Source organism: Crassostrea angulata, chromosome 9, assembly GCF_025612915.1.
Source record: "Crassostrea angulata isolate pt1a10 chromosome 9, ASM2561291v2, whole genome shotgun sequence".
Taxonomy (NCBI): Eukaryota; Metazoa; Mollusca; class Bivalvia; order Ostreida; family Ostreidae; genus Magallana; species Magallana angulata.
Genome location: NC_069119.1, coordinates 3,974,420 through 3,989,063, shown reverse-complemented (window position 1 = coordinate 3,989,063; position 14,644 = coordinate 3,974,420). Strand labels below are relative to the sequence as shown.

Here is a 14,644-nt window from a genome sequence, read left to right as displayed (position 1 = left end):
ATAATAGTTCAAACTATAAATATTTGTTTGATTTCTTCAAATAACCGATTTGTATGTCAAATTTAAGCGAAAATTTCAGGAAAATTGTCATATCTGTTCTGGGCCCTATATTTCTAGTAATTGGCATGTGACATAGGTCACAAATAAAATAAATGAACATTTTAGGTCCTCATCTTTATATCCAAGTGGTTTTCGGATGATTGACATTACAATTATTTCAGTTGCCAACCTCCTTAAAACAGCATTTTAAAATTACTATTTTTCACGTAAGACGTTATGTGCTACTACGCTTCGCAGTCAATACCTTTTTTCGGTTATGGTATAAGACATAAACATTTTGTGTCACTCATCTTTTGTGAAATTTTTGGGCTATATATGCTTCAAAATTGATTCGTAATGTAACCACAGACATAGACAATTTAAAATGTTAATATAATAATAAAAGGTCATAGTTAACGAGAAACACTATTCCATAAAGTAAATTTTTTTAGCCAGAGTTTTAGTATGCGTGAGCTCTTTGGTTTTCTATCTTAAGATAAACGATGTAAAGTTGATAAATATCTAAGAGTATATCCGAGAATACGGGACCGCATGCCACTAGATTAAAACATTTTTTATTGAATTGTTGACTTTCACAACACATATTTGTACATACATGACATATCTTGTACATATGTTTATATAATCATCTTGGAAAGTTTTTAACTATTTAATTATTCTATATTATGCAGTTCTTATGTAGTGAAAGTGTTTTTCGGGAGAGAGAGAGAGAGAGAGAGAGAGAGAGAGAGAGAGAGAGAGAGAGAGAGTAAATAAAGGGGAGAGGGCGAGGGAAAGGATTGGGGGCATTGTTCACATATGTATATAAAATATAAACCATAATCATATGATAGGTCCCTGTTCTTCAATGATAGTACTTCAATACTTGAAAGAGGAAAAGAAATGAGAAAACACAAAAAAATCCAAAAAGACACCACAGTTCCTAACAAAATCAAGATGAAACACAATAGAGCGACAATTTAACTATATATACTTCAGTGCTACAGCTTATCACATATTTTTTGCCGATGGCTTTCATACTTCTTATATCTACAATTTTTCATTAGCATATATTTTTTCGGTCAAGAGCCTTCTTGTTATAACATTTTTTAATCTATGTATATTTGGATTTGCATTACTTTTGTATTTGCAAGAGAAAATATACTGCTTCACAATAAGAACTACCAAGTTAAAAAATCTATAAATATCTCTTTTTTTAATATTTTCCAAAGAAAACTGATTACCAAATGTTATTAACAAATCAAACTGTCGCATGATCCAGTCTTCAACAGCAGACCATAGTTCTTTTATAGTACAGTCATAAAATAAATGCTCAATACCCTCTTCATCTCTTTTACAGACAGTGCATACAGGAGACACTGCTTTTTTATTTTGAAAAGATATTTATTCGTCGGAACAATCCTATGAAGAATATGGAACTGTAATCAATGTAGTTTTGATTCTTGTGTAGATTTAAAGGGGAGATCAAAAATTTTGTTCCAGGTTTCTTGTGCATAATTATGACCCTCTCTCTTTTTATCTAATAATAAGTTGTACTTAAGTTTGCAGCCTTTACAATTATGATTAATCAACAGGATATAATTAGGGATAAAAGGTCCATATTCTTTATTATTTGTAAGTTTGGTATGTATAAATCTTGTGTATGCAATCTGGTCCTTACAGCAGGTCATATAATTGCATATTCAATAATGTTTGTCATTGGATTAATTTGTTTCAATTTTTCAAAGCTTATAAATGTTCCATTAATATTAAGTGACTCACCAACAAAAATAAATCTTGTATAAGCAAAGCCTTTAAAAAATATTGATTTATTGTCTACTGTGATTGTACCATATCATTTATAGCCTGGGGATTACTTGACACATTTTGCTCCTGGTTTTTTTAACCAGCTTAGAAACAAATCTTTCCAGAAAAATTTTTCCAAAGTATTACATATACTATATGAATAATCTGTGGCATTCCTCCATATTTCTGGGATTTTAATTTTCAAAATGGATTATAGAAACTTTATTCATTTTGTATCAGTCTTTTTATCCAAGTAGATTTGAGTGTAGTAATAAAATCCCCATAATCAATCGTTTTGAAACTCCCATGGCAGTAATCTTGTACAATTGTACTCTTCTTTACTCTATGCACTTTAACACCCCATAAAAATTGAAAATATTATTTTCAAAGTTTTTCAAGCAATCAATGCTTGGGTTGGGTAATGTTAGAATTAAATGATTTAATTTTGGTATTATAAATGTCTTAATGACTTTAATTCGCCCAATAGGGGTTAAATAGAAGATATTAACCATTATACATCAACGTAGAATATGACGACATGATTTGTGAAGCTATAAGATATTTCTAAGTAAAGAAAAAATCCATATATTTTGTCTCTATAATTTTGGTTTCTGTTATATTGACATATATATCTCTTCTTATTACGGACATCAATATAGTCGATGAAGGGTCACGACCACCCATCTTTTTAATATTAATAATATTAACCCGTTCACATGAATTCACAATTCCTTTCCTTTTATCGATTTGAATTGAACTTCAGTGACAGATACGTTTATTCTAATCGAAAATTATCAAAAACTTATGAAAGCAATTTTATCACCTGTTTTTGTTGTTGATAACGGATTATCAATACAATATAGATTTACATATATATGAGCATTTCTTTCTTGACTATAGCGTAGTAATAAATAGGCACATTGAGATTCTATGTTATTTCATTTTCGATCTGGAATAGTAATATTTGCGAACATTTTGTTTGGGTACGGTATATGTGACTGTGTATAGTGTTATTAGAATTTAGAACATAACCCATTTTTTTTTATTCAATCAGCAGTCGCTGATTGGTCTGTTAAGTGATGTTTTTCATCGTTAAGAAATTCACAGCGACGTCACAATTTGATTGACAGCTAAGAGAGCCTTAAACAAAAGAGAGATAATATTTGATTGGCGCAGAAATTTTGATCAGCCAATGAAAGAGTGGGTTATGTTCTAAGAAAGTTCGATCATATTAAGTAAACTTTACGCGATGAAGAAGAGGCTCGGTCGCTTCGCTTACTCCGCCCCTTTCTTAATCGCGTAAATTTTACTTATTATGATCGAACTATTACGTATATGAAAGTGTGAACTGTTATAAGAATGTATATATATGAAAGTGGGAATTAAAAAAAGAATGTTTTTCATTAGATTGTACGATTGTCATTAAAAACCACGGCATGGAAATAAAAGAGTCCACGTCATACTGGGATGACGTAGGGTACACGCTGACGTCATGCGAAGCTGCATGTCAATCAGACTCTTCTTGCTTTGGTTACTCCTTTGATTCGGATAGCGGGAAATGCGCCAAGTCAAAGGAAACGGGGACGAAGAATGCCAACAGCTGTCCAACATGCTCTTTCCATAGCAAACGATGCGGATTAGGTAAGCGCAGTTAAGGAGGCTAGACTATCAACAAACTACGCGTCAGACATACCTTTAAAGATGACTTTTAGACGAAAACCATAACTTGAAGTAGAAAAAAAGCAAGACAATTCAAATTCAAAATTTGAATATTTTAATCTTTATTCAGAGATCTTCGTCTTAATGGGCTTATCATAGTCTAAAAATAGCATAGTATACAATTATATAATGATTGAGCAGTCAATAGACCCGAATATTTTTCCCGAGGTGCAGGGAACAGCTCAGTATGATGTATTGCCCGAGGCCAACGGCCGAGGGCAATAGATCATACTGAGCTGCTCCTTGCACCAAAGGAAAAAAATCGGGTCTATTGACTGTTCAGGCATTAAATAATTGTTTTATTACCTAATACCGTTTATAGTATTTTGTGTTCACATTTTTAAATTACGGAAGGTTTCCATGCCATTTTGCATTTAGATGACCTAAAAGATAATTTTCAAGAACAATAGTAAAATAAACATATTGATAAAGTTATCTTTTAATCTTGTAGCAATTAAACTTTTTTTAAAATACGGTGCCGGTCCAATAGATTGCAGTCTATTGACCAGCGGTTCAATAGATCACAGTCTATTGACCGGCGGTCCAATAGATCACAATCTATTGACCGGCAGTTCAATAGATCACTTTCAAACCTGAATACACATACAAAATAGACGAAAATATTTAATCTGTAATAAAACAACAAAATCCTTTTGATTAGGTAATAATAAATATTAATCCAACAATTACAATTATTCCTCTCTAAAAATATGAGTTGATTTCTGTAAATTCAGGTACAGTTGTGTATTTTTTATTCTTGGAGCAGATTTCATATTTATATTTATATTTATTTATTTATTTTTGCTAGGGAGGGACAAGGGCTAGACAGTGTTTCACTTTACATCCTATGAGTCTTTGAACATGATTTTTCATACAGAATTGATCCTATGGAATATAAATGATTCCACAGAGACTGATGATTAGATTGTGATTAATTAATTGCCTTCTTTGCATATTAATTTGACACGAGGAAGATGAGGTTATCTGGGCATTTAGTTAAAAGACGTGCACGTGTTACAATTTCTTGTAAAGTTTTTAAACCCTTTTCTATACCAGAATAAAATTTGCTTAGAGACATGTAATGATAATCATTAATAAATCAGTACTGTTGGTGCAATGAAAAATCTATCAGTCAAGAACATCATAAACAATGTCTCAGTATTGATTCTCTTTTTTCGATTTTGAAGATTGCTCAGTAACATACACAAGTTATGGTAATGATAAAGCATCTGAAAATCCATACTCAACATCAACCAAGAGTTATCCAGAGTGTGAGACAAGCTGCTCGTCTGATCAAAATTGCACTGGTTTTGGATATGATTCATTAACCAATGAATGTACATTGACCGAAATCAACATCGTAGAAGTGGCAGTATATGTTTGTACAACCTGTACGTTTTCTTTAAAGGTATGTAATGGAAGCATTGGTGGTGTAACGACGACACAAAATGTCCTTACAGAACGAACCACGTTAACCAATGAGGTTACTACAGTGAATGAAATCAGCACAACACCTGACGTCACCCCTGACGTCATCAAGACAACTGAAACAACTACAGCTTCAAAAACAGACACTGAAACGTCACCATCAATTTTAGCTTCAATGGAAGACACAGTGGCTAATGATCAGAGAACAACAATTACCTCGGCCGAATCAACGACAACATATTGTATAATTTATGATTTAGAAAATTACACTCATTAACGAAAAAGAAAAGTGTTATTTTCTAAACAATAAATTTTACACAATGTTTTAATCACATTTAACGTAAAACTACTTGTTCACTCATTTCATTTACAGATATGAGTTGTTTAAATATAAATAATCATTTTGGAAATAGAAATAACATAGTGTTTTGAGTTTGTGTAATTTACTATACTTTTATATAGAGCCTGTCAACACAGTCTGAGTATGGCCACGGAGTCTTCATAATGTATCAACGTTCGTCATCTGCTTACAATGTTTTTTTCTCTCTCCAGCTTTTCATCTTTAATATAGGCAGGTCAACAGCAGTCTGTTCAACAGAGGACATTTTTTCTAGTGTTCAAGTATCCTGTGTACTATCAAAATGCCAAGTCTGATATGATCCTATAGTTTCGGATACACCTTTTTTTCAGACACCCATAGAAAGCAGTTTTTACACATACATTACTACAACGTGCGGCAGTATTATGCTTCTACAGTAATTTCAACTGAATTATAACACATTTTGACTTTTTGTTAAAATAAGAAAAAACATTCAAGCAATGAACTGTATCAGCGCTTTCAGTATTTAAGGTCATTTATATCAAAATCTTCCTACTAAGACATAAGAAAAATGTGGCCTAAAATTTACTGACCGTAAAGCCCCTGATGAAACAAAATAACCATGCTGTAATTATCCTTATTTTTTCGTAACTGACAGCGAGCAAACGTTAAGTATATGTCAAAAATATAGATGTCTGCAATATGGTTAAAACTTCATTCCCATAATCTGTCACCAGACCTTACACAATAAATATTATGTGTTTTAAACACACTGAAATAGCATAATTGAAAATATGACCAAGGAACAGAATTATCTAAGCAGTCACAGACCCGAAGGCGTATGAATACAAGGCAAGTAGCATGTCTTCCCCTCAAAAACACAACAAAAACAAAACAACAAAAAAACCTAAAATTTACGACTAAAAACACCATTTACACCAATCCTTTTTAAATTCGTCAGGGTTGTATTGTGTCTCATTTTTTTTTTTATTTTAGTCAATATATGAATATGGTCTTTATATGAACCTTTTCTTAAAATGTTTCACACTGTTTGAAAAAGTGGAAGTGCCAGTTTAATTAGAAAATCTTCCAATTCATCATATTTACATTTTTTAGTGTCTTTGCCTGTGATAACACTACATATCGATTTTGTACTATATAACCCATAACTTCAAATGACTCCAAATTGAGGCTCAAGCGGGGTTTGTTTATTTATTCAGATATTTAATCGTACGATGGCTTATAATAATTATATATAAATATAATAAGGAATCATTCTTTGAATATTATGAGGTGATAATTTCGGTCGGGGCATGATTAAATCTATCATAAAGCCCTTTGGGCTTTATTGGATTTGATCACGCCGCGACCAAAATCATCACCTCATAATACTCAAGAAATGATTCCTTATTCCTTAATTAATGAGAAAAAAAGCGTTAAAAAAGCAAGTAAAACAATTGTTTGGGTCATTTACTAGTAGAAACAATGGTGATGGTTTAACCTTGACCAGGTTCGGAACATCAAAGAACCCTTCTGTTTGGGATGAATTTTGCAGGGTCATCTACCGGTGGTCCTCCACTTTAACTGTGAATAAATGATGATGATATCACATCTTTGTCTAGATCGATTTCGGACCCTACGAAACTACACTGTTTATTCCAATGAAATTATTTGAATTTACCATCTCTTATACACATACTCCCAATCACAGTTTGTTGTTGTTGTCTCACTCTTTACTTTCCAAGTAGTATCATAAATATATCGTAGAATAATATCATTGATTCATGACTAACTGTGTCGACCTAAAGGTTGTCGTCGGAAACATTCAATTAAATGAATACATTATACACTTCTATTTTCTGTCCTTTGATCTCTGAATTTCATCTTTTTATGTTTGTGATAGGATTGGTTTCATTCAATGCGGAATTGCATTTTGTTCCTTTTGTTTGCTATTTGATCAGTAGATAGTATAATTCTTTTTACAATTATTTTTATGATTCCTTGCTGATTTTCTAGTTAAACTTTAATAACTAAGACTGTTTACAGAAAATAACAAGTAAATACAAAATAGTAATACAGGGTGTATGTACAGGCAATGAACAGGCCGCACAGTGCGTTAATTTTAAAATAATAGTTACAGAAAAGGGTTTCTGACAACAATACATGCATGATAAGAAACATGTTTCCTTTTGCATTAAATAAAATTATGACAATTCTACATTGAGTATCTTCGGTCTAATTTCCTCCATTTCCCCTTTTTTTATGCAAATCACAAAACTCTCATAGAACCAACATAGGTTTTTCTATTGATTGCTGTACAAGGACTGTGATATTGTTTTAATGATCTATAGATTGCTGTACACAGCCTCTGATATTGTTTTGATGATCTGTAGATTGCTGTACACACTCTCTGATATTGTTTTAATGATCTACTAATTGCTGTACACACTCTCTGATGTTGTTTCAATGTTCTACTAATTGCTGTACACAGCCTCTGATATTGTTTTAATGATCTACTAATTGCTGTACACACTCTCTGATGTTGTTTCAATGTTCTACTAATTGCTGTACACACTCTCTGATGTTGTTTTAATGATCTATAGATTGCTGTACACAGCCTCTGATATTGTTTTAATGATCTACTAATTGCTGTACACACTCTCTGATATTGTTTTAATGATCTACTAATTGCTGTACACACTCTCTGATGTTGTTTCAATGTTCTACTAATTGCTGTACACAGCCTCTGATATTGTTTTAATGATCTACTAATTGCTGTACACACTCTCTGATGTTGTTTCAATGTTCTACTAATTGCTGTACACACTCTCTGATGTTGTTTCAATGTTCTACTAATTGCTGTACACACTCTCTGATATTGTTTTGATGATCTGTAGATTGCTGTACACAGCCTCTGATATTGTTTTAATGATCTACTAATTGCTGTACACACTCTCTGATGTTGTTCCAATGTTCTACTAATTGCTGTACACACTCTCTGATGTTGTTTCAATGTTCTACTAATTGCTGTACACACTCTCTGATATTGTTTTGATGATCTGTAGATTGCTGTACACAGCCTCTGATATTGTTTTAATGATCTACTAATTGCTGTACACACTCTCTGATGTTGTTTCAATGTTCTACTAATTGCTGTACACACTCTCTGATGTTGTTTCAATGTTCTACTAATTGCTGTACACACTCTCTGATATTGTTTTGATGATCTGTAGATTGCTGTACACAGTCTCTGATGTTGTTTCAATGATCTATAGATTGCTGTACACAGTCTCTGATATTGTTTTGATGATCTGTAGATTGCTGTACACAGTCTCTGATGTTGTTTCAATGATCTATAGATTGCTGTACACAGTCTCTGATGTTGTTTCAATGATCTACTAATTGCTGTACACAGTCTCTGATGTTGTTTCAATGATCTACTAATTGCTGTACACACTCTCTGATGTTGTTTCAATGTAATCACGCAAGGTCTTATACACCAAGGAATACTCCTCCTGTCAATGGGAATAGGAAAATATAAAACTAAAGATAGAATATACAAACAAACGACCACACAACCAATTTTTGGTTTGATATTTTTCATTTATATTACGTTCATATATCTCTTAAAGCGTCATCACATGGATGAACTATTTTTTTTATTATTATTTATTTATGAAATATCATCGAGTGAAAATAAAACCTGAATATATTTAAACACCGAAACATTATACCTGTGTCGAACAGAATTCTGGTCTCCTTGTCTGTAGTTGTCTGATTGTTGTAAACACGTCAATGTTGTCGTCCATTTCGATTTGTTGTATGGAGTTAAACACAGCACAGAATACTCCGCATAGTGATGCACCATCTCTATTATAAGGGAAAAAACCCAGCATATATCTTATTGCAAATTGCAAGCAACGTTTGCAAAAAAAATTATGATGGAAAAATGTAGTTACTTGCACATATAAAAATGCTTTTATTTGAACAAAAGAATGTTTTAACTAAGTGGTTCATACTGGTATAAAAAAAGAGTACATTACAGAACACGTGCATAACACAATTATCTTTGCATTTTATGAACTGACACTGCTAGATGATGCGTTTGAAAGTGTTTTAATAAAAATCAATTTAAAAAAGGTGCGTTTTACTATAATTTATACACAGTCAAATTGATTAAACTGTTATCATTATTATTGATTTGACAGTGGGAAAATAACATACAGAAAACAAAGAACGACGATAAGGCAAGTTAAAACTCTTTTATAAAAGATCTCAAAAGCTTCTGTTTTGAATAAAATTACTGTTTTACTTTACATTACAGAACACGTGCATAACACAATTATCTTTGCATTTTATGAACTGACACTGCTAGATGATGCGTTTGAAAGTGTTTTAATAAAAATCAATTTAAAAAAGGTGCGTTTTACTATAATTTATACACAGTCAAATTGATTAAACTGTTATCATTATTATTGATTTGACAGTGGGAAAATAACATACAGAAAACAAAGAACGACGATAAGGCAAGTTAAAACTCTTTTATAAAAGATCTCAAAAGCTTCTGTTTTGAATAAAATTACTGTTTTACTTTACTGTAACCCAACCTTTCGTTGTCGTATGGTTATAACAAGACTGGTCTGGAAAAGGCTTGGTCGAGAACATTTGTCGTCGCGATCAAGTTTATCGTAAATAAATCACGAAATAAAGTCGTCGTAAATAAAAGTTGGTTTGTCAGTCTATCTATCTATCTATCTATCTATCTATCTATCTATCTATCTATCTATCTATCTATCTATCTGTCTTAATTCTTGTACAACAACCAATGGTTAGAAGGCATCACTTACTTGCTGACTATAGTAATGGGGTTTTCTGTTGAAAGGTTTCGAGTATATGATACTATGCTTCGGAGAAACGATGTGTCTGGATGAGTTCCGGTTGATTTCAGTTGTCCCTTGGGTTCTACAACTACTACTGAATGAGGTTTCTTCTAAAAAAAATTAAAATTCTTGGATATGAGTTGTTTTCTTATAATTAAGTGAGATAAGTATCATCTATGTTTTTGAGAATAGACAGATACAAGTTACTATTACCTCCCCGTGAATGATGTTGACTGTAGTGACCTTGACCTCGGTGTCACTCTCAGATTCATGCTGTACAACAAATGGCGGCACGTCCCTGGAAGACGCTATTTCTGGTAACCATGTCTTAGACTAAAAAGGAGTGAAAACTTATACTTCTGCAATACGTGTTATATTTGTAAAAAGCCGATCTGTGATTTCTTCTTATATTGTCATTATTGTCCTATTGCATCATGGTCATTTTAATCTTTATAGCTATATATTTGATGCGTACAAATGCTGCGATCAATTCTTTCTTTAACGACTACTTTAAAGATATTAATCACATGCATTATGGCTACGTCTTCTATTTCATGTTGTTGTGTTTCATTGATTTTGATTCAGAATCATTTGAAGTCATATTGGGGACTAAGTACCCGAATATGTCGTTGATGATGTATGATGTACTGCCATATTTCTAAACATAAGTAAAATCAAATTGCTATTTGTTTTTTTGACGTTAACTAAATAGCATTGATTACTGAAGCCAATTTTCAGAAGTTTTGGAATGTTTATTCATACCCATGTACAAATTGATATGAATTTAAAGCAATATGAGCTGCCATTTTCATGATGAATTTTTTTTAACGAAAATGTTTTTTTCTACTGAAATGACAAAAATATCATGGTTTTTAAATTACTTTTCGCATAATTTTTGTGAAAAGGGCCGTTAAGGAGCTTTTGATTGGAGCGAAATTGAATAATTGTCGTCCTGTACAAAAATTGATTTGCTATATGTTCCTTAGAAGAGATATATTTCCTCTGACAAAAATTGATGATTTTTCCCAACCTTATTTATCATAAAAGTTAAATTACATGCAGACTTAGCATACTAACAGGTTTTTACAGCAAAATAAAATTCTAAAAAATACAGCTCATATTGCTTTAAAATTATGATAAACCCACCGACTCTATTTCATGTAATGGGTTCATAAAGACGACTGTGTCAGATTCATGATCATTGAGCAGGCGCAGGAAGTCCACAGCGTCCTCTGGTGTCGGGTAATGAGTCACTATAAACGCTCTATCTTTCTGGTAAGACTAAAGAAAAAATCAAAGTCATTACATTTAAATAAATTCATAACAACTGTTTTTTCGGATATAATTTTCAAGAAAACTAGATTTCGTTATGTATTATGGTATAAACTTTAAACTGGATTTAACAATTCAAATTAAATGAATCAGCCATTAAATATATAAACAAGCGGATCAGATATATACTAGCGGGCTCTCCCTTCTAAAATCATTAAGTAATTCGACCATTCATTTTTTTTTTTAGAAATAATTTCAGAAAGGCACGAAATGGCGGACTTTGTATTTCTGTACCTGTACAAGTATGGGCAACATTTTTATTGTGGAATTAAAATGTACTCACTGATACGTGAATCGCATTGATGACGTTGCCTCGTTTACCAACAGATGATGTCAGATATAACATGTATTTGTCCACTGGAAAGAAGAAAAATTATGTAATTGACTAATTTTCATAATAAAATGTAATCGAAGTACTGAAGTACTGACGGGAGTTTATTTTATCGATTATTATTTATCTTAAAATCAACGATAGGTTGTTTTGCTTGGCAAGTAGTATATAATCTGTATTTGCATTACGCACATTTTTATAATATGAATTCTCGGACTTTTCCGACAAGAATTTCGATAAAAACCTCTTATGAATCATGTTGTGTAATATTTAAAAATCGAAATGATTTCATCAAATTATGTATCTGTATTCAAAATATTTCAAATATTGTATGGATTCAACCAATAATGAACTCTAGTCTCGTTCAATCAGATGCTCGGCTGTCTCCGTTAATCTCCGACAAGTAAGAGATACCAGGTCACGTGATAGCTTGATGATGCGACCTTTAAATATAGACTGACTCTCTGCTTGTCGGAGATGTAGGGAGACAGCCGATGGTTGAACGAGACTATATTGAACTCTGGCGTAGGCAGACTGCAAAAAACTTCAAAATTGTTCGTACTATTTAAAATCTGACTACTGAGTATTTCCAAGGTATTTATAAATAAGTTTCCTTTAAAAAAAATGATTCAGCGTACATAACATCGAATTTATCGATTATGTTCAAGCGGTGATGATTTGTGCTTAGGTCCAAACACTGTTTCAGTTTCGGTTTGCCAGAGTAACTGCATTGGAGAGTTGATTAAAATCAACTCCCAAAAATAATTTCAGCTAATGTGTATAACCAATCTAATCTGGAACGTAGGTAATGAATAGTGAATTCTAAAAATGAACACACCTATTAACATCCAATCAAATTACTGTGAATCAATTTTCAATAGCAATAGTTACTTTAATTTCACATATCAACTATGTCAAGTACTTTCATAATTTCAGAAATTACCACTTCCTGTGTGTTCATTTTGATTCAGAGTTCTTCGACGCTTTTGACACGTATTTGCGTATGACAGGTATTCGAAATTTGGTATAAATTCTGACGCATAATTAGAACTTCAATTAGTTTTTACAAATGAAACATTTCATTTTTTTTGGTTTGTTAATAATTGTGAGTATTAGGCAAATTGTACTGACATGGAAAAACACTGTTTCCTCTTTTATTGTCTAAATGCTGACTGGAATTCTTGAAATAAGCACTTGTGTATACTGGTCGAATTTCCATCAGTTTCTGCAAGAAAAAAATGAATAAATTTTTCATCCCTAAACTTAAGCAAATATCAAGGGAATCCCTATATGTTTTTTATTGTTGCTGTGTTCATGTTTTACCTGAAACTCCTTCCTGATGCCTGTTTGGTTAGCTGGGTGATCCCCGGTCAGTGTTTCCATTTGCTTAGTAAAATCAGGAAGACTTTGTGTTTCCATAGAAGCTTTGAATTTTTCGTTCAACGCCAGAAATATCGTCATATACTGTTCCTATAACAAAAGTTCCGAATCAAATAAATTTACAGTTAAACACGGTTATAGCGAACACACTTACAATGAATTGCAGCTTACTGCAAAGTGATTTTCATTCCCCGAGACTTTATTACATGTTGAAAACTTGACGGATATAACGAATTACGCTTACAACGATGCAGAATCTCCTGCCTCTTGCAAGCGGGAATAACTGTATTCAATTCATTCAAAAAGTACTAAATATCTTTTGAAGGTCTTATTGGTTTAGTATATAATATAATATGGTAATCACTGTACACAATGAGTAAATATTCCGACAGACTTACATATGTTTGGACCATGTTCATTCTGTTTGTCCTCATGATCTTTACGTACTCCGCTACATTGATTTTACCGGACGCTTTACCAGCCTTGTATAGAGCATCCAGGGCAATGTACATTCCTGTTCGACCTATTCCTGCGCTACAATTGCATATCACTTTCAGTTAAAGTAGACAATTCAAAAGATAATATTCTTTTATTTTTGATAATAGATTTTACCATTTTCCTTGTATTTGCTGAGGTTTGGTTTCAATTTTTTGTTATTTTACGGTCATCTAACTACAATTCATTTGTTGATGTTGAAAATTTAGTTTCTACATTACCTGACTCATGACAATGTTAATCTGCAAAATTGGATTGTATTTTAACAGAAAACGGTCTATGCATGTATACACAATATTACCTGCAGTGTACCAGTATTGGTGATTTATTCCTACTTGTCCTTGTTCTCATCACGTGACTATGGAAAACAACCAATGAAAGAGGATCCGGGATACCATGGTCAGGCCACGCGGTGTAGTGATATTGCATAACAGTGCGTGATTTTTTTTGCTGATAATGGAGGAGAAATAAAAAAAAAATTACACTGCAAAAAATGCGTAAAACGAATTTTATTATTCTCTCACTTTTTTATTAACAACTAACATGCATGTCTTTTTGGTTCCTTCTTAAACAGTATACTGTATGTGATAGCATGTATACAAGTTAGCCAAAAATTCGTTTTATACACTCTATTATTTGAAGATTTTTCCTGTATATTCTTCGATTCCTGTTGTGCCCTTTGGAACAATACATGACGTAATTATTATATATTTATACAAATATGCTGAATGATTATAATAGAGCACATAATAAAATCTTTCGTGGTCTGATGTAGTCGTTTGAATCTCAGTAATGGAAGCAAGCGGAAGACGTTGGCATTATATGTATTAGGGCATGTATAATTTTGATCGACTTTACATTTCTGGCCTAAACTTACGTGTATCTAGTTCATGTGGGTCAGAGTCAAAATTTAGT

The 14,644-nt window shown here is 32.3% G+C and overlaps 2 protein-coding genes across 3 annotated transcripts in view; one reads left to right on the top strand and one right to left on the bottom strand.

Annotated features, from left to right (window-relative positions):
• LOC128164261 (uncharacterized) overlaps window positions 1-5,417 on the top strand; it is a 44,660-nt gene extending 39,243 nt beyond the window's left edge. For both annotated transcript variants that reach the window (XM_052828037.1, XM_052828036.1), the window contains 2 exons: window positions 3,253-3,486; window positions 4,752-5,417. In XM_052828037.1, the coding sequence (XP_052683997.1) occupies window positions 3,253-3,486; window positions 4,752-5,269 (752 nt within the window). In that variant the 3' untranslated portion in view covers window positions 5,270-5,417. The remainder of the gene's footprint in view (window positions 1-3,252; window positions 3,487-4,751) is intronic.
• A 3,259-nt stretch (window positions 5,418-8,676) lies between these two features.
• The window catches only part of LOC128163256 (receptor-type tyrosine-protein phosphatase epsilon-like), a 30,279-nt gene continuing 24,311 nt past the window's right edge, over window positions 8,677-14,644 (bottom strand). Inside the window, exons 17-26 of the mRNA XM_052826797.1 lie at window positions 14,031-14,179; window positions 13,633-13,768; window positions 13,178-13,324; window positions 12,986-13,079; window positions 11,813-11,880; window positions 11,338-11,472; window positions 10,405-10,524; window positions 10,159-10,301; window positions 9,046-9,181; window positions 8,677-8,826 (exon numbers count right to left, since the gene is read on the bottom strand). Coding sequence (XP_052682757.1) covers window positions 8,752-8,826; window positions 9,046-9,181; window positions 10,159-10,301; window positions 10,405-10,524; window positions 11,338-11,472; window positions 11,813-11,880; window positions 12,986-13,079; window positions 13,178-13,324; window positions 13,633-13,768; window positions 14,031-14,179 — 1,203 coding nt within the window. The 3' untranslated portion in view covers window positions 8,677-8,751. The remainder of the gene's footprint in view (window positions 8,827-9,045; window positions 9,182-10,158; window positions 10,302-10,404; window positions 10,525-11,337; window positions 11,473-11,812; window positions 11,881-12,985; window positions 13,080-13,177; window positions 13,325-13,632; window positions 13,769-14,030; window positions 14,180-14,644) is intronic.